This window comes from Apium graveolens, chromosome 5 (genome assembly GCF_009905375.1).
Source record: "Apium graveolens cultivar Ventura chromosome 5, ASM990537v1, whole genome shotgun sequence".
Lineage (NCBI taxonomy): Eukaryota > Viridiplantae > Streptophyta > Magnoliopsida > Apiales > Apiaceae > Apium > Apium graveolens.
The window spans coordinates 132,526,049-132,543,889 of record NC_133651.1 but is presented as its reverse complement, the minus strand read 5'-3'; the positions used below and the strand labels follow the sequence as shown (position 1 = coordinate 132,543,889).

The 17,841-nt window shown below is 34.1% G+C and overlaps 2 protein-coding genes across 2 annotated transcripts; one reads left to right on the top strand and one right to left on the bottom strand.

Annotated features, from left to right (window-relative positions):
• Positions 1–9,811: 9,811 nt before the first annotated feature.
• LOC141724509 (beta-galactosidase 15-like) lies at positions 9,812–15,090 on the top strand. Its single transcript, XM_074526677.1, has 17 exons — positions 9,812–10,114; positions 10,264–10,472; positions 10,574–10,640; positions 10,730–10,822; positions 11,769–11,912; positions 12,020–12,108; positions 12,188–12,293; positions 12,394–12,481; positions 12,584–12,702; positions 12,786–12,947; positions 13,047–13,240; positions 13,333–13,436; positions 13,522–13,631; positions 13,716–13,943; positions 14,045–14,256; positions 14,357–14,636; positions 14,748–15,090. Exons 1-17 carry the CDS (start codon positions 9,827–9,829, stop codon positions 14,859–14,861), a joined length of 2,607 nt encoding a protein of 868 aa, XP_074382778.1. The 5' UTR covers positions 9,812–9,826; the 3' UTR covers positions 14,862–15,090.
• A 1,495-nt stretch (positions 15,091–16,585) lies between these two features.
• LOC141724510 (ethylene-responsive transcription factor ERF017-like) lies at positions 16,586–17,608 on the bottom strand. The gene has a single exon (XM_074526678.1). It carries the CDS (start codon positions 17,448–17,450, stop codon positions 16,776–16,778), a length of 675 nt encoding a protein of 224 aa, XP_074382779.1. The 5' UTR covers positions 17,451–17,608; the 3' UTR covers positions 16,586–16,775.
• Between the last annotated feature and the right edge of the window lie 233 nt (positions 17,609–17,841).

The following is a 17,841-nucleotide window of genomic DNA, read 5'->3' as shown; positions in this document are numbered from 1 at the left end:
ACGGTGTCGGAGAAGAGTTCTCAGGCGAACCCGTCATTTTCCGGCGGGGTGAACTGCAAAATTACAGTTTAGCCCTTGTATTTTTGTAGATGATGAAGTTTAGTCCCCTAGGTTTCCAGAATTTGCATATTTTGGATTCCTGTTTTAAAATTATTTTAAAATTATATTTTCTATTTATTTTAATTATAAAAATCCATTTTTAATTTTTGAAAATTCCAAAAAATAATATTTTTATTCCAAAAAAATATTTTTAATTCAAAAATAAATCTGATTTAATTAGTTAATTAATTTTAGTTAATAATTAATTAGTTAATTGGTCAATTAATTCGAAAATTAATTGATTAATTGATTTAATTAATTATTAATGGATTTTAATTAATTATTTAATTAGAGTTAATTATTTATTAATGATTTAAAAATTCCGAAAAATAGTTTCGAGCTTTAAAATATTGTTTTAAATTGTTTTCAAGGCTCGATAATTATTAGAAAATTATTTTGAAGCCAGATGTGGCCAACTGAACACTGTTTATTACTTTAAAATTGATCCAACGACCCATTTTAATCCCGAAAAATGTTTTAAAAATCATATTAAATACCCAAAAGCCTGTTTATGACCCGAGACTTCTTTATAAATGGAATTTCATTGATTGTTTAACGTGTTACGTGTTATATGTAACTTGTTTGTAGGATTGTCGGTCTATGTGATTAGTATTTACTTGTTTATAGCATAACTTTCAATCCGTTAGTCGGATTTGGATAAAACGAAGGGTAGATAAAAGTGTATACCGAATAGAATCGTATGAGTTGAGTATTGATAGATGCTTATGATATGTGAGCAGAAGAGGAAAGACATATAAAAGGGAAGCAGATAGTCGAGGAGTAGACGGTTGTGATTGAAAGTTAGTGAAGTATAGCAAGCTAGTACCAGGCAAGTGTTCTGAACTTTCTCGAGATATATTGTAGTTGATTGATAGTCCTATTTTATATTGCAAGTGCTTTGAAGCATTGAACCCTAAACCTTGATTCCAAATATTGATCTTTGAACCGTAAACCTTATTCTTTCTGAACCATTGATTGTTGTATACCCGAATACGAACCACAGATATACGATACTACTCCACAAATACATACAAACTAAATATCAACCACTGAATCAGATTGCTTACATATTCAGTCCATTGTACCTTATGCTTTGAAAGATCAAATCCTTATAACCTTGAAACTTTGATTCCTTTGTTATCCAATTCTTTCATTACCTGACAGCCATTCTTTGAAATTGCCATATTGTTCCTTTGTGAAGATTGAAACAATCTCATTATTGGACATCCGATGTTGCTTATGATTCTGTTTATTGCTTTACATTATTTATTCTATTATTATGTTTGAATTGGATTGTTTTATAAAATTGTGGACCAGATTCGTGGTCAGACCAGATTCGTGGTCAAGTTAGGCCAATGTGTGCCTTGGATCCAGTAATTAGAGCAGAGCTGTGTGCCTTACTCGAGGTTAGTGCGTGACTGATCAGCAGCCTAACCTTGGTTTTTAAAAATGAAAATGTAATGTCCAATTCTAAATTATTATTCATTGTTCACTTGATACCATAACTCTTTTCACTTGATGATCATTATTCTCAGTCTTGTCAATGTGACTTGCTGAGCTAGTTAGCTCATTTGTGCGATGTTGTTTATGTTCTTTTCCAGTTAAGAAGGAACCTGTTGGTTGTGAAGATCCCCAATCCAGTGCGAGAGCTAGAGGTCCAAGTTGATCGAGTTAAGTTAGCTGACAGCTTTTGGAATAGTTTAAGTTTATGAAGTTTATAATAATGTTTAATATTCAGTTGTAAGTTTGAATAGTTGGGATTTGGGTGTTTGTAATATAAGTGTGTGTGTGTGGCTTGTGTGCATACTTTAACCTGTTGCGGTCCGTGGTAGTTGGTAAGTAGGGTCACTGTATATTATTATTATCTTTATTATTGTTATAAGCAGGTTATAAATAAGGTGTGTGTGTGTGTGGACCCCAAACTTCTGACCTGGGTTTGGAGGGCGCCAAAGGTTTGTTATCACAGCTACAGGTTATAAGTCACTGACACAAGCCTAGATTGGCGGGAATGGGTAGAGGGTTAGGAATAGAAGTAAGAAATAGAAAGATAGAACGTTAAGAGGTTGAGTGTTACAGTATAACAGATATTAGTATGATTCGCGTCGTGGTTCGAGATTCTTATATTGCGATATGATTTCAGATAGCAGCGATGGCCGACTCTTTCATTCCCGTATCAGCTGATCACTCAGAGCCCTCAGTTGGAGGACCATCTTCAGATCTATGTCCTGTTGTTCCATCAGTGTTGGCTATTTTACCTCCACCTGTGTTGCAGCCCGTACCATTACAGGCCATTCCACCCCTAGGCATGAGGCCACCTATCAGAGGACCCCCACCTGCTGATTCAGGTTTTACTGGTCACTCAGTTACAGGTGTACCTTTTCAGTTCTCTTCCTATCATGTCCCATATCATCAGTTCGAGGCTTGCCTTATGGAACAGCGATTCCTACGGGGTCAGATTCAGGAGCTATTACATATTATGCGTACCAAAGAGGTTGGGAGTGGTGAGAGGCGACTTAGAGAGAGACTTCAGGTATTTCGGAGAGTAGCTGTTGTGAGGATTGTTGAGGCTACTCATGAGGATATCACCCCTGATTTTCTTGTGGAGTGGGCTAAGTGGGTTCTGGAGGAGCTTGAGGAGATTGAAGGACCAGACTTGCCCTGAGCTAGAGGCACAGAGATGGAGATGATGATCAGTGCTGTTGTGGTTGTTTAGTATGTACAGTAGTGTGTAGTATATATCAGTAGACTTTTGGGTTGTATTTATAGACTAGATCTGCTGACTAGTGAGTAGGTTTGTTGTACCCTTTTGCTTTTACTTCCGAAGCATTTTAACGCTTGTACTACCTAAAACTTTTGATCTATATATATCAGTACCTTTTCCTTTCCAGCATTGTCATTTACATTACTGCACCTGTTTTACTTTACTTTATTTATTGCACCAGTTATACCCCTGTGATACCATATACTCTATTCCCTTAATTGTTTATATTCTGTAAAGAAGCATGCAATTTACTTAGTTTAACTGTTACAACTGTTTTCAAAAAGAGATATTTTTGTTTTACAAAACTTTTCTTTTATGCAAAGGATTTGATTTAAAGGCTAAATAAGTTGTTTGATTCTTTACAGAAAATGCCTCCTAGAAGAAATACTCGCACCAACTCCCAGAATGAAGAAACCAACAACAACAATAACAACCTAGATGATACCAACCAGAATGCAAACCCAGGACCCATAGACCCAGCAATAGCCCAGATTCTCCAAATCTTGGCCCAACAAACAGTTCACCTGACTCAACAACAACAAAGACAGACTAATCCCCAGGTAACTTTCAAAACTTTTCAGGCGGTAAACCCACCAGAATTCAAGGGTTCCTTAGATCCAATTGAAGCGAATGTTTGGTTAAAGGAAATAAAGAAGTCGTTTGCTTCAGTTAAAGTGAAGGAAGAACAGAAAGTGGAGTTTGCAAGTTATTATTTGAAGAATGAGGCCACCTATTGGTGGGAGACTGTGAAGACATTGGAAGGTACAAATATTATTACTTAGGAGAGGTTTAAGGAATTGTTTTTAGAAAAATATTTTCCCCAGTTTGTTCAGGATCAGATGGAGCTGAAGTTTTTAGAGCTAAAGCAAGGAAATATGTCGATAGCTGATTATGAAAGTAAGTTTGAAGAATTGTCAAGGTATGTGCCGTCATATGTGGATACTAATAGGAAGAAGGCTAAGAGATTCCAGCAAGGTCTGAAGCCATGGATTAGAGGGAAGGTAGCCATATTTGAATTCGAATACGTATACAGGAGTTATACATAAGGCAATGATTGCAGAGACAGAAAGCGAGATGTCACAGAAGGAAAAGGAAAGTAAGAAGAGGAAGTTTGAAGGAAATGAAGGACACTCACAACCAGGGAAGTTTCCAAATTTTAAGAAAGGCAAGTTTCAGCCAAGAAGAAATTTTAATTTTAAGAAGAAAAATGCAGGCGACGGAGGTCAGGGCAACCGTTCAGTCAATGTGAATCAGCCAAATCAGTTGAGGCTAACTTTTTCAGATTGTCAGGTATGTGGGAAGAAACATGGAGGAGTCTGTAATAAGTTGAATGTGGTTTGTTTCAAGTGTAATCAGAAAGGGCACTATTCGAGGGAATGCCGCAATCAGCCAGTGAGAGAGCCATCAAACAAGGATCAGCCTATCTGGAATCCAGCAGTTAAGGTTCCAGCTATTGGATTTACATGCTTTAAATATGGGAAGCCATGACATATAGCCAGGGATTGCAAGACACCAGCCCCAGTCAGTAATGCATTGAGAATTATGGGACCTACCCCAGCAGTGAATGAGACTCCAAGGGCTAGAGTTTTTGATATGTCTGTAAAGGACGCTATCCAGGATACTGATGTTGGGGCAGGTACGCTTAATGTGAATTCTTTATGTGCCAAAATGTTAATAGATTCGGGAGCAACTCGATCGTTTGTTTCACAAGATTTTGTTAGTAAGTTAAATTGTCCAGTTGAGTATTTAAATGAAATAATGACTGTGGAATTAGAAAATCAAGAACGTGTATCTGTTAATCAAGTTTGTGGGAATTGTGAGATTGAGATTGCTGGTAGTAAGTTTTGTGTAGATTTGATACCATTTAAGTTAGGAGAGTTTGACGTTATCTTAGGAATGTATTGGTTATCTAAGCACGATGCCCAGATAGATTGTCGAAATAAGAAGGTAATGGTGAAGACGCCAGACGAAATAATAGTAACGTTTAAGGGCCAGAAGCAAGCAAAGAAGTTCTTAACGATGATCCAAGCCAAAAAGTTACTACGACAGGGATGCGAGCATTTCGTTGCATATGTGATTGATAGAAGTCAGGAGCCAGCAAAACTTGAAGATATTCCAGTAGTCAATGAATTTCCAGATGTATTTCCCGATAAGTTACCAGGACTTCCTCCAGACAGAGAAATTGAGTTTGCGATCGACTTAGCACCTGGAACGGAACCGGTATCCAAGGCCCTGTACAGAATGGCGCCCGTTGAGATGAAGGAACTAGCAAAGCAATTACAAGAGTTGTTGGAAAAAGGAGTAATCAGACCCATTGTATCCCCGTGGGGTGCACCAGTGCTATTTGTCAAAAAGAAGGATGGAAGCATGAGACTGTGTATCGACTATCGGGAGCTTAACAAGCTTACAGTCAAGAACAAGTATCCATTGCCAAGGATTGATGATTTTTTTGACCTATTGAAAGGAGCCAAGTACTTCTCCAAGATCGATTTGAGATTGGGATATCATCAACTAAAGATTAAGGCAGAAGATATACCAAAGACAGCTTTCAGGACAAGGTATGGACATTATGAATTCTTAGTGATGTCATTTGGATTGACCCATGTCCCGGCAACATTCATGGACCTGATGAACAAAATTTTCAAGGAATACTTGGATAAGTTTGTTATTGTGTTCATAGACGATATTTTGATTTATTCAAAGACAGAAGAGGATCATGCAGAATATTTGAGGACCACTTTGAAGATTTTGAGGAAGAAAAAGTTATACGCTAAATTTTCAAAGTGTGAGTTTTGGTTACAGGAAGTTCAGTTCTTAGGACACATAGTTAGTAATGAAGGGATCAAAGTGGACCCAGCGAAGATTGAAGCAATTACAAATTGGGAAAGACCGAGAACATCAACAGAGGTAAGAAGTTTCTTGGGATTAGCGGGATATTATCGCCGATTTGTTCAAAATTTCTCAAGGATTGCAACACCATTGACGAAGCTTACACGGAAGAATGAAAAGTTTATATGGAATGATAAATGTGATGAAAGTTTTCAGGAATTGAAGCGAAGATTAATCACGACACCTGTTTTGTCACTTCCAGATGATCAAGGGAATTTCGTAATCTATAGCGATGCTTCTCATAAAGGACTCAGATGCGTTCTGATGCAGCACGATAAGGTTATTGCGTATGCGTCAAAACAATTGAAACCACATGAACAAAAGTACCCTACTCATGACTTGGATGTAGGATTTTATACATCACGGAAGCATGGTAAAACAATTTTCTTGATATAAAATCCATATAAAGGCATACAAATCGTGATTAAATCATATGGGATCGTTTCTAACCTTTAAAAGCGATCCAAGAACGACGAGCGGAGATCCCGAGAGCTGCTCCTCAAGTGTGAAGCACTCCACCGGTATCCACCAAGAGATCAATGTGATGGAGGAGGAAGGGGTGGGAGAATTAGGGTTTTCTTAACTTTTTTAGGTTGAGGCAAAATTAGGGTTTATAATAGTATATTTATAGGCAAAATTTTCAGCTGAAAATTTTCCCATAAAATATTATTATTATTAACCCTTTATTCTTATTAACCAATTAACTAATAATTAAAATACCTTTTAATTATTAATCCTTTTTCTAAACACTTTAGAAATAATTCTCTCACTTGATTTAATTTCGAAAAATTAAATTCTTAATTAATAATATTAAGAACTTTTTCTTAATTAATTTATAATTAATTAAATCTCATTTAATCAATTATTAAATTTGCCAATTAATTATTTATTACATAAATAAATAATTATCAGCCATAATTTAATTAATTCCTCCACCATTAAATCATTCTCTTTTATGGTGTGACCCTGTAGGTTCAATATTAAGCCGGTAGTAGAAATAAATAATAATAAAACTATTTTATCATTATTTATATAAATTCTCTAATTCATTAAATATGATTAATTAATTAATCATATTTATTCTACATCGTGAGAGATACTTCTCAGCATATCGCGACTATCCGGATAATACGAATTCACTGCTTAGAATACCAAGAACCCATTCAGTGAATAGTTACTGTACAATCAATTCCTTCTACCCTGCAATGTCACGATTAAATACAAGGCATGGAACTTGTGTCAAGCCTATCTTATTTAATCATATGCTTTCCCATTCACTATGCTTAGTTCTAATTAATGTAAATTAGAAACTCCTCTCTAATTTCATTCACTATGGCCAGAAATTCCTGAACTAGCATAAGTGGATCAGTATTGAACATTCTCTTCCTTCACTGGAAGAGGTAGATCCTTTATTGATCATACACTATCTTCGTGTACAAATCCTTATACCCAGTAGAGCCCTTATAATTGTCCCAAGAGACTAAGTACTAAACCAAAATATAGTTCAGTGTACACAAGATGACTATGATGACCTCAAGTCTAAGGATACTTGTACAACTATCACTATGTGAACAACTGCTGATACATGAGTGAACTCCATCAGTTGTTCAGCTGTGTGAGTCATGTTCAGTGAACTTATTTTATAATAAGCACCTACATACTAGCTATAGTGTCACCACACAAATATCTATGAGAACAGACAGCCTTCATAATGAAGCAAACATAATATGTACCGATCTTTACAGATTATTAATTACCAGTTAGTAATTCTACGACCAGGAACTATTTAAGTTTAGAATTATCATCTTTTAGGTCTCATTATTATGATCTCATCACAATCCATAAAAAGTTTTACTCTAAACTGTGGTATATCTTATTTAAACACTTAAAATAGATAAAGCCCGCAATAAAAACAAAACAAGTCTTTTATTAATATCAATGAAATCAAAATATATTACATAAAAGTTATTCCTAAATCCTCATACATGATTTGACTTAGGACACATCTCTTTCATTGGAGCTAGCAGGCATAGTATTTGTTTTGAAGATTTGAAGACATTATTTATATGGAGAATAATGCGAGATTTATTGAAATGAGATGTTTTTATTGAAAAAAAATAAAAATTACTATTTTAGTTGAAAAAGTTAATTAATCATACGCTAATTAAAATAAAAATATAGGAGTTGTTAGTAATTATAATAAATATGTTCGAAAACAAAGTTGTTGTTATGACTATACAAATTATGTTTGTTAGTTAGTAATTAGAATTAAAAACGCCATTTAACATATTTGAAAACACGGGTGTTCTAATTGAAAAAATATGAAATATATAATTTGTTTTTTAGTAAAAAATAATCTTTGTTTTTAAGGTAAATATGTGTTACAAAATAATTAAGTAAAAAATAACATAAATAATTAGTAAATAATCGGAGTTCAAACTTAAGCGTGCATGAGCTATTCGATCAATGTCAAATTGTATAAGTCGCCGATTGTTTAAATTAATTGTGAAGGGTTTAGGCTGATCGGAGAAGAAGGTAAACTGTATTAATATTTTAATGTGTGTTTATAAAAGATAATTATATTTTAATTAAAATTTAAGTTTTAGTTAAAATTATAGTATACGAATTATGTTAAATCTGATATTAATTTTGATTTATACCGGACCATTAATCTACATAATCATGTTTTCAACCCGAGATCCATTATACCGACAAAATTTGTTTAACTATTTTTAGTTTAATTTTGACTTTTTGTAACTTGGATCAATATGATAATTTTCTTTTAAGCGTGATAATAGTTTACATGATTTTGTTCTAATTGACAGAATTATACTTTGATTTTAATTTTGATTAATTGTTTAATTCTTTTTATAGCCTGAATGAAATAATATATATTATTTTATTTTTCCCGGATCAATAGAAATTTTTTTCTCTTAACGTGAAACACATTATACCAACTAAATTCAACTAATTATATTTAGTTTTCTCTAAATTTTATTTTAGTCTGAATAAATAATATAATTTTTTTTTAACCGTGATGAAAAATATATTTTTTTTAATCTTGAGACAATTATACCGAGCAATAGATTATCTTATGTTATCTTATGGTAGTGTGTGTATCTATATATATATATATAAAATAGATATTATAATATTTATTTCATAGCTTGATTAAATAAAGATTAAGTTGGTTGTTATAGTAAAGATGATTTTAAAATTTAATAAATAAAAATTAAATAAGTTGACTTCAAAATCAATGAATAATATAGATCTCAATATATCAATTAAAATTTCAATTGGTAGAAGAAGTTGAATTCATTTAGAATAGTATTAGAGTTTGATATTAAATTAATAGAGAAAGTTGATTTCAATATTAATTATAATTATAATTGAATGTTGACTTCAATGTTAATTGAAATTTAAAATTAACTAACCGAACTATCAAAATTTTAATTTTTTTATTATAATATAGTATAATATGATATCGATACTATAGATGTTTAATTTAATCCTAAAGCAACACATTTTATTTTGGCCCATTAGATGCATTGATATATTTGACGAATTATTTTTATTGTGGTTTTAGAAAAGTGTATATGAGTATGGATGTATATATAACTCCCTAGTTTGGATGGATTATATCGTTGAATGGCGGTGAGAAGATATGTACGGATCGGGGCTGTGTCAGTCTATCAGAATTGAAAAAGGTATCGTTAGGAAAAAATTAAACCCATAAATTTATCTTTTAAATATAAAATTTGTTTTAATAAAATTTATAATTAAGTAAGGGTACTGATAGTTCTCGTAGGGCTAACATGTCAGCTTAGATTCTTTGTTTTGAACATCACTTCATAATATTTCAAATTAGATTTATAATAATTAGAATTATATATATAGTTTCAATAGTAAGTTCTACACTGATCCAAACTAGGTTTCTAAGATATTAGTTCTAGTTGTATCAGACTGCGAGTATACGAAAATATCTGTAGATAGTAGATACTGATAACACATTATACGGACTTGAAGCTCCAAAATATCTGCAATTATAGTTACAATCCAAAACTAACTAGATAATCTATGTTCTTAATTAATCCTTATCATTATCCACAAAAGACTAAACCGCAAGCAATACATTTATCCGGCCATATATATATTCACATAAACTCGTTACAAAACATATGTACGTGTAGTTTATTCTTGAGTAGTGTAAAAATGGGTGGAAGAACTTTAATTCTTGTCTTACTATCTCTACTTAGTATTTGTAATTGCATTGAGGTTACATATGATTCACGATCCTTTATCATTGATGGTGAAAGAAAATTGCTCATCTCAGGTTCAATTCACTACCCAAGGAGCACACCTGAGGTATTATGTTCGTTTTATACTATTTACGTATTTTAGTCCTAAGTCGGTTGTTTATATCACTTTTTTCTTGTAGTGTTGATGATATTTATCCTGTCTAACTTAAGATATTAACAAGAATTTAATGTTGTTTTATAATTTTGTACGTGTAGATGTGGCCGGATTTGATTAAGAAAGCGAAAGCGGGAGGTCTAAATACAATTGAAACTTACGTTTTCTGGAATGCTCATGAACCTCAACAACGTGAGTATGATTTTACAGGAAATTTGGATCTCATGAGATTTCTGAAAACTATACGAGACGAAGGAATGTACATTATTCTGAGGATCGGACCATATGTTTGTGCAGAATGGAATTTTGGGTATTACTTTATAACTTTTATATATGTTTGTTTCTATTGATGTATAGTAGCTGCTTCATGCAAGAATTTAACTGTTTTTTTTTTGGTTTTTATGATTTAAGTGGATTTCCTGTGTGGCTGCATAACTTGGAAGGGGTTAAGTTTAGGACTGCCAACGCTGTATTTATGGTATTGTATCGTTCTTTGTTGGCCTCTGCTTAAATTTGTGTATTTTATTACCACAGGCCTTGATTTTTAATTTTTATTTGTTTGTTCAGAACGAGATGCAAAATTTTACAACTTTGATAGTTGATATGGCCAAAACGGAAAAACTCTTTGCCCGGCAAGGTGGACCTATTATTATCACACAGGTTCTTTTCTCCTTCTCGATCTCTTTTCTAATATTTTTTTGTTCTTGTTTAACTTCACTAACAGTGTTCGTTAAGATTAAATTTGATATATCATGTAGTAGCTAACAGTTGGTCATGTAGTGCTACTTGGTTCTATGCATTATATCGATTGTAGTAGATGAGTAGTAATCGAAAGTTAAGTGTTAATCATTTTTAAAGTGTGCATTATAATTAATAAAAGATGAAATATATGAAAGTTTGATTTGATGAGAAGTTTTGGTTTGGTTGTTTTTTTATCACTTTTGAGCACCTGTAACTATTTTTCAGTCATCAAAATACACCGGAATTCCACTGTTAAATTCCACCTGATCGTCAATGACAAGACAATGCTGGCCGCTGTCCCAATATTCACAATAGCCTCTGTCTTAATATTTAGGAAGTTTGTCTGACATCATATAAGTAAGATTGAAGCTACACATATAATGCAAATCCTCAAGTACAGTAACTTTGATAGTTCAATGAAGTTGCTTTTTCTTTCCTTAGCTTCAGATTGAATGAGCAAATAACATCAACAACATAATATGCTTTTTTCAAACTAGATACTAGAAGGCACCATAGCAAATCATCCTTGGTATAAACAACTATAACTACATATTCTGTCATTCCAAATCTTTTGTAGATCCAAGTCATTCTTATACTCATATTTATGTATAGCTTCTCCGGGTTTGCAAAATATTAATGTTACTTCCATAAGTATATGCTGCAATCACACTCCTATCCACAAACTTTGCTCATTTCATTCAAGCTAATGATGCACTACAACAGGTTATAAGAGGAACAACAATCTGGCACAACTCTACTATATTACATTTAGATAAAAACTAAACTACAGTGCATTCTAGTCTTATACTTGTATGCTGTGAATCATGGTATATAACTTGTCAATGATATCCATATATCATTTCAGATAGAAAATGAATTTGGCAATGTGGAGGAGCCTTACGGAGATGCAGGAAAAGTTTACATAAATTGGGCTGCAAATATGGCAGTATCTTTGGATACCGGAAGCCCATGGATTATGTGTCAACAAAAAGATGCTCCATCCATAGTTGTAAGTTTTATCATCACCTCTCAATTATATTTTTATATAATTTTACAAAACATTTGTTGAAGAATGATAAATATCTCTTATAAATTAACTGTATACATTTTAAACAGATAAATACATGCAATGGATGGTATTGTGACGACTTCACCCCAAACAATGCTAGTAGTCCAAAGATATGGACCGAAAATTGGGCTGGATGGTTAGTATCACTATATTTTCTTATATTTTTTATGTTATTTATAAATAAAATTATGATTGACTTGCAAATAAATTTATAGGTTTATGAGTTGGGGAAGCGTGCGACCAAAACGAGCTGCAGAGGATGTTGCATTTGCAGTTGCTCGCTTTTATCAAAGGGGCGGCTCATTGCAGAACTATTATATGGTATTGTTTTTTTTTCTTTAATCTCCTTTCGTTCTCTGTACATCGTCTTTGTTTTTAATCTCCTTGCGTAAACTTACTAATGTAATTAATCTGATGATAGTATCACGGGGGAACTAACTTTGGAAGAACTGCCGGTGGACCTTATATCACCACATCCTATGACTACGATGCTCCTCTTGATGAATACGGTAGGGTTTTACAACAAAATATTTGAAAAATATATGTAAATGTCTCCTCTATGTTTATATTACCATTTACACGTATAACTATTTCATATTTATTATTTTTAGGCAATCTCAATCAACCAAAATATGGGCATTCGACGCAATTGCACAACTTATTGATGTCAATGGAGAAGACCCTAACAGAGGGTAATGTCACTGAGATAGATTTTGGCAACGGTGCTGAGGTACTTTTCGATTACAAGGAGTTACACATTTTTATGAATCCTTGAGTTTTACAATAATTGTATATAATTTTTTTTTTATTCAGGGAACCGTTTTTGTTAATGGCCAAACCACAAGTTGCTTCTTTAGTAATAAAAATACTTCATCTGATGCTACCATTAAGTATGAAGATATGGAAATCACGGTTCCAGCTTGGTCAGTTAGTATTTTCCCAGACTGTCAAACAGAAGCTTATAACACTGCAAAGGTAAATAAATATTTTGATAAAATTTGTATCCTAGATTGTTGAATAATATTTCACATATATGCAATTTGTCAAATGCATATTATATTTTTTTTTGTTTAGATAAATACTCAAACATCAATGATGGTGCAAAGAGAAAATGGAGCAGAGGATGAACCAAGTGCCTTAAAATGGGCCTGGAGACCAGAGAATCTTGATGTTGCAGTTGTTCAAGGAAAAGGGTCAATGCACGCTAGTGAAATTCTTGATCAAAAGGTTCTGAATGATGCGAGTGACTATTTGTGGTATATGACAAGGTAAAAAAAATAGTATGTTTTTGCTCTATGAAATGTGATATGACTTTCCCTATTTTTTCTATAAACTAACCTAAATATATACATTTTAAAAGCGTGAACATTGATGAGAAAGACCCCGTTTGGAGCAATAATATGAGCATTAAGATCAACGGTACTGGACACGTATTACACGCATACGTCAATGGAGAATATGTTGGTTAGTGATAAATTTCTTTTGGAGAAAGTTGTATATGGTTGATAATGTTATCAGTTTTTATTGAAATATTTTCAATCTAATATAGGTTCAAAATGGGGTAAATACGATATTCATAATTATGCATTTGAGACTCCAATAAAGCTTAAGCTGGGAAAGAATCAAATTAGTTTACTTAGTGCCCTCGTGGGATTAAAGGTAATCTTGTTATACTATCCTTATTTAGTTGAATGCCTATAATTCATATTTTGCTGAGTGTATGATACCTCTGTTTTGATACAGAACTATGGGGCATTTTTTGATGATTATAGAGCTGGAGTATGTGGTTATGTGTATATAGTTGGAAGGAATGGTGATGAAACAATTACCAAGGATTTGTCAAACAATCAGTGGATTTACAAAGACAATTTGCATGGACTTGATAATCAACTTTATAGTCAACAATCTAAATTTGCTTCTCAATGGCAATCAGGATTTCTTCCAATAAATAGATCAATGACTTGGTACAAGGTACTACAAACAATTGTTTCATATGTACATCAAGTCTTATTTAATTGTTTTGTCTTTATTTTTAGATGAATTAATGTTTGTACATACTCTTCTTATGGTAGACTACTTTCAAAGCTCCACTGGGAAAGGATCCGGTTGTTTTAGATCTGTTGGGTTTGGGTAAAGGTTATGCATGGGTGAATGGCAATAATCTAGGGAGATATTGGCCAAGTTTCATAGCACCAGAAGATGGGTGCGATGATGTGTGTGATTATCGTGCTACTTATGATGCTAGCCAATGTAACTACGGTTGTGGAGAGCCTACACAGAGATGGTATTGATTTCAATTTTGTTATTTTCTCACAAGTTTGTGTGATTTTTTATGTTAACTTGTATCTAATTATGTTTCGCGTATTGTTGTTTAATTGTTGTAGGTATCACGTGCCTCGTGATTTTTTGTCGGCTACAGGTGTAAATGAGTTGGTGTTGTTTGAAGAATTTGGAGGAAATCCATCGCAAGTAAACTTGAAAACAGTTGTAGTAGGATCTGCTTGTGGTAGTGCTTACGAACATAAAACAATGGAATTATCATGTCAAGGTCGTTCCATCTCCCAAATCAAGTTTGCTAGTTTCGGTAATCCTACAGGTACTTGTGGTTCTTTTACCAAAGGCACTTGTGAAGGATCAAAAGATGCAATATCAATCCTCCAAAAGGTATTATTATTATTATTATTATTATTATTGTTGTCTCCTTTCCTACCTTAATTAATTTTGTTTTAAGCTGTTTATGTCGAACACTTACTTTGAGTGTTTATTATTTTGTAGGCTTGTGTTGGAAAAGAAACGTGTTCTCTCGTAGCCAATGAAAATATATTTGGACCAACTTCTTGTGACAATGCTTCGAAGAAGCTTCTAGTTGAAGCTACATGTGCAATTTGATCTTTTTTCCAGAATGTTTGGTTATGGATTGGATATCGTAGATATGGCTTAGTTTCATTCAACTAGTTAGTGAGATCTTAGTTTGAATTTTGCTTTGGGTTACATGTTACTATTAGGACCTTAAGATATTTTGTTAATTGACATTCAGTTGTGCGTAATTTACTCTTATTTTGTTCAGTGAAATTGGCGATGTTCTGATATGTCTTGAATTTGAAACCTTCTTGTGGTTTGTTGGTGTATCACTTTCCATTTCATGATTCCGGAGAGCTAATGCTCCAAATTTTGTGTTAGGCTAAAAACTGTTCACCTAAGTGTTTTCTTTTTTGTACATTTTCAAGTAGAGTTAAATTTGTTCTCTGCACACAATTATGATATAGTGATACTCTCAGCATCGAACTTCCCATTGATAATGTCCTGAGCTTATGGCTTGATCAGAAACATCAATGAAGTCATGGTTGGCTTCATCACGTAGGTCGTAGAAACTTTCTAAAACTTGTGATGATTCCATTTAATCTTGCCTTCTTGTAGCTAACTGGTACCATCCTTCATTCAACAGTGACAACGAATTAAGGGTCTTGCTAAATTTCATTTTCCTAGAACCATCACCAGAATCTCTCTTGCTACTTGTAAGACGTAGAGGAGACATAGCAAATCACACTTGATAAGAATATTTTGCAAATCGCACATTTAAATTGCTCGTGTCTCTTAGAAGAGAAAGCATCAGTAGGTTCTAGTTCTACCATCTCCTTGACCCCAGGAACTTTGAGCCCAAGCTCTGCCAATTCACATTATGAATATGTTTGGGTCATTTTGAATTTTAGCAGCCAGGTAACCTATGCCAGTTTTGTTTTAATCAAAACTAAATCTTGACATGGAAACAGTTCTCTCTTCTCAACTATGCCGGAACCCACAATCTGTTGCGTAATTAACCGAAATCTTTTGCCTTGTTCAAGGTAATGCGTACAAGTTTAACCTCAAAACTATAGTTACTAGACATGTAGTAGTGGCCCTCCCAGAGATAAAGATGTTTTACAAAGCTCAAACTTTGATCTGGCCAAAAGCAGGGAGGAGAAATGTATTGTTCTTGCTAAAGAGATGTATAACAATGACAGGAAGACCATTAACACTTGGAACACAGAAGAGTGTCTCTGGGGAAGACTTGAAGCAATGAATTGCATATTCAAAATTTAAATAGCGGATGTACACGGCTCTGCATTTCCACCATAGTCAAAGCTCGAATTCCATGAGCTTCTGGAGCATTATCTTCGTCCCCCAATTAACAGTTAGTGCTGTTACAAATTCCTTGACAACTTTTTCATTACCAAACTCAAGTCTTTTCTTGATACAGTCAGGGTAGACATCTAGTAGGAAAACATCATTTCTCTGAAACTTTCTGAAATTTGGCACCAATAAATTGGAGACACCAACTGAAATTTGAAATTTGAAATTTGAAAATACCAGCACCTAAATCTATTTACCTACTAATGCAGGAAACGGAAGGAGGAGGCCAAAGAAGTTCAGATAGCCTTTTGTTTTACACTCTTTTGTCTGTTTGTTGTTTTTCCTTGTGGTAGTTGACATATATTCCTCTCAATTTTAAATGAAGCATGATCCATGTGGGTTCATATTTTACTAATAAACGGCCATTTTTCACCAACACATGTATCATGTATTAAGCGCCCAGTGGTTTTTTATAATTGTCATAATCTTCATTAATAACAGAATAAAGAATCGAATCTTTGATGACTTGGCAACAATAATATATGAGAATGGCAGCACAAAAAGTTGTCCATTCAGTAAGATTTACTACTATTGCTGAACAATAATAACTAATCTCATACTATGTGAATTATCCCAGCAACAAAAAGATCTGGAATAATTCATGACTCCGAAATGTTTTTGCAGTTCCTTGGTTTAGAAAGTCCAAAGAAACGACCCAAACTCATCACAAGGTTCTTCAACTTCGTTATCAATCGGACCTGTTACTGGTCTCAAAAACAAATCATCTTGAAAATCCTCCAAACTCGGAAAATAACTAAACTCCGGAACACTGTAATTACTTTCCCAACCCATGGTCTTGAACTGATCCAGTAACATGTTATCTACTCCTGTCTCCATGGTCCCTTGTGTTGCCCCGTCTGATGCCGACGGGGAATCCACCTGTTGTAGCTCGTCTGACCCTGACGAGCTCGAACTGTCATGATCCGACGCGACTCGAGGACCCGAATGAGCAAACTTGGCAGCCTCAACTTGTATTTGAGCTGGAGTGAGTGACCTCCCGTTAGCAATCTCGGGAGGATTATCGGGAAAATTAAATTTAGCACTGGGGCCACGAAGGCAGTAAAGGGCAGCGTCGAATGCCCTTGCTGCCTTAAAAGCGGAGTCATAAGAACCTAACCAAATTCTCTCCCGGCTATTGGGGAGCCTAATTTCGGAAACAAACTTGCCCCATTTCCTCTTCCTTACCCCCGTGTATTTACACGAGGACGAGGAGGATGAGTCAGCTGATTTAGTAATACGGTGATGACTGTGTCGAGCAGCAGCAACAGCATCGTTGCTGCTCGATTCCGTATTCATAGGTTTTACCATAGTAAAAGAAATATGATAGTGAAGTATTCAAGGATAAAGTGGGGAGTGATAGTATATAGTTGTTTGGTGTTTGTAATTAAATATAAGATGTTTTGTTTGTTTGATGAAGAGAATGGCGGCTTGGAGGAAGAATATATATATATATATATGTGCATTAGAGGTAGTAGTGAGAGGAGTGAAGGGGAAAGTGAGAGGAAGACGATTGAGGGAGGGGGGTCAACAGGACGTGTTGATCAGATGAGATGGTAGAAGAAGAAAGCAGACGTGGCCTAGTGAGAAGGGTGATATTGCTTAGATTGATATACGCGGTGTGGGGGTGTATATTTTGGTTTGAAACCACGTGTGTTTTTCTTTCCAACTCGTGGGGTTAAAGTTAAGATAACACCACCAG

Coding starts and splice junctions, on each gene's coding strand:
- LOC141724509 (XM_074526677.1), top strand. CDS start 9,827: ATGTTCTTAATTAATCCTTATCATTATCCACAAAAGACTAAACCGCAA. Junction 10,641..10,729: donor CTGCCAACGCTGTATTTATG/GTATTGTATCGT, acceptor TTGTTTGTTCAG/AACGAGATGCAAAATTTTAC. Junction 10,823..11,768: donor GACCTATTATTATCACACAG/GTTCTTTTCTCC, acceptor ATATCATTTCAG/ATAGAAAATGAATTTGGCAA.
- LOC141724510 (XM_074526678.1), bottom strand. CDS start 17,450: ATGGTAAAACCTATGAATACGGAATCGAGCAGCAACGATGCTGTTGCT.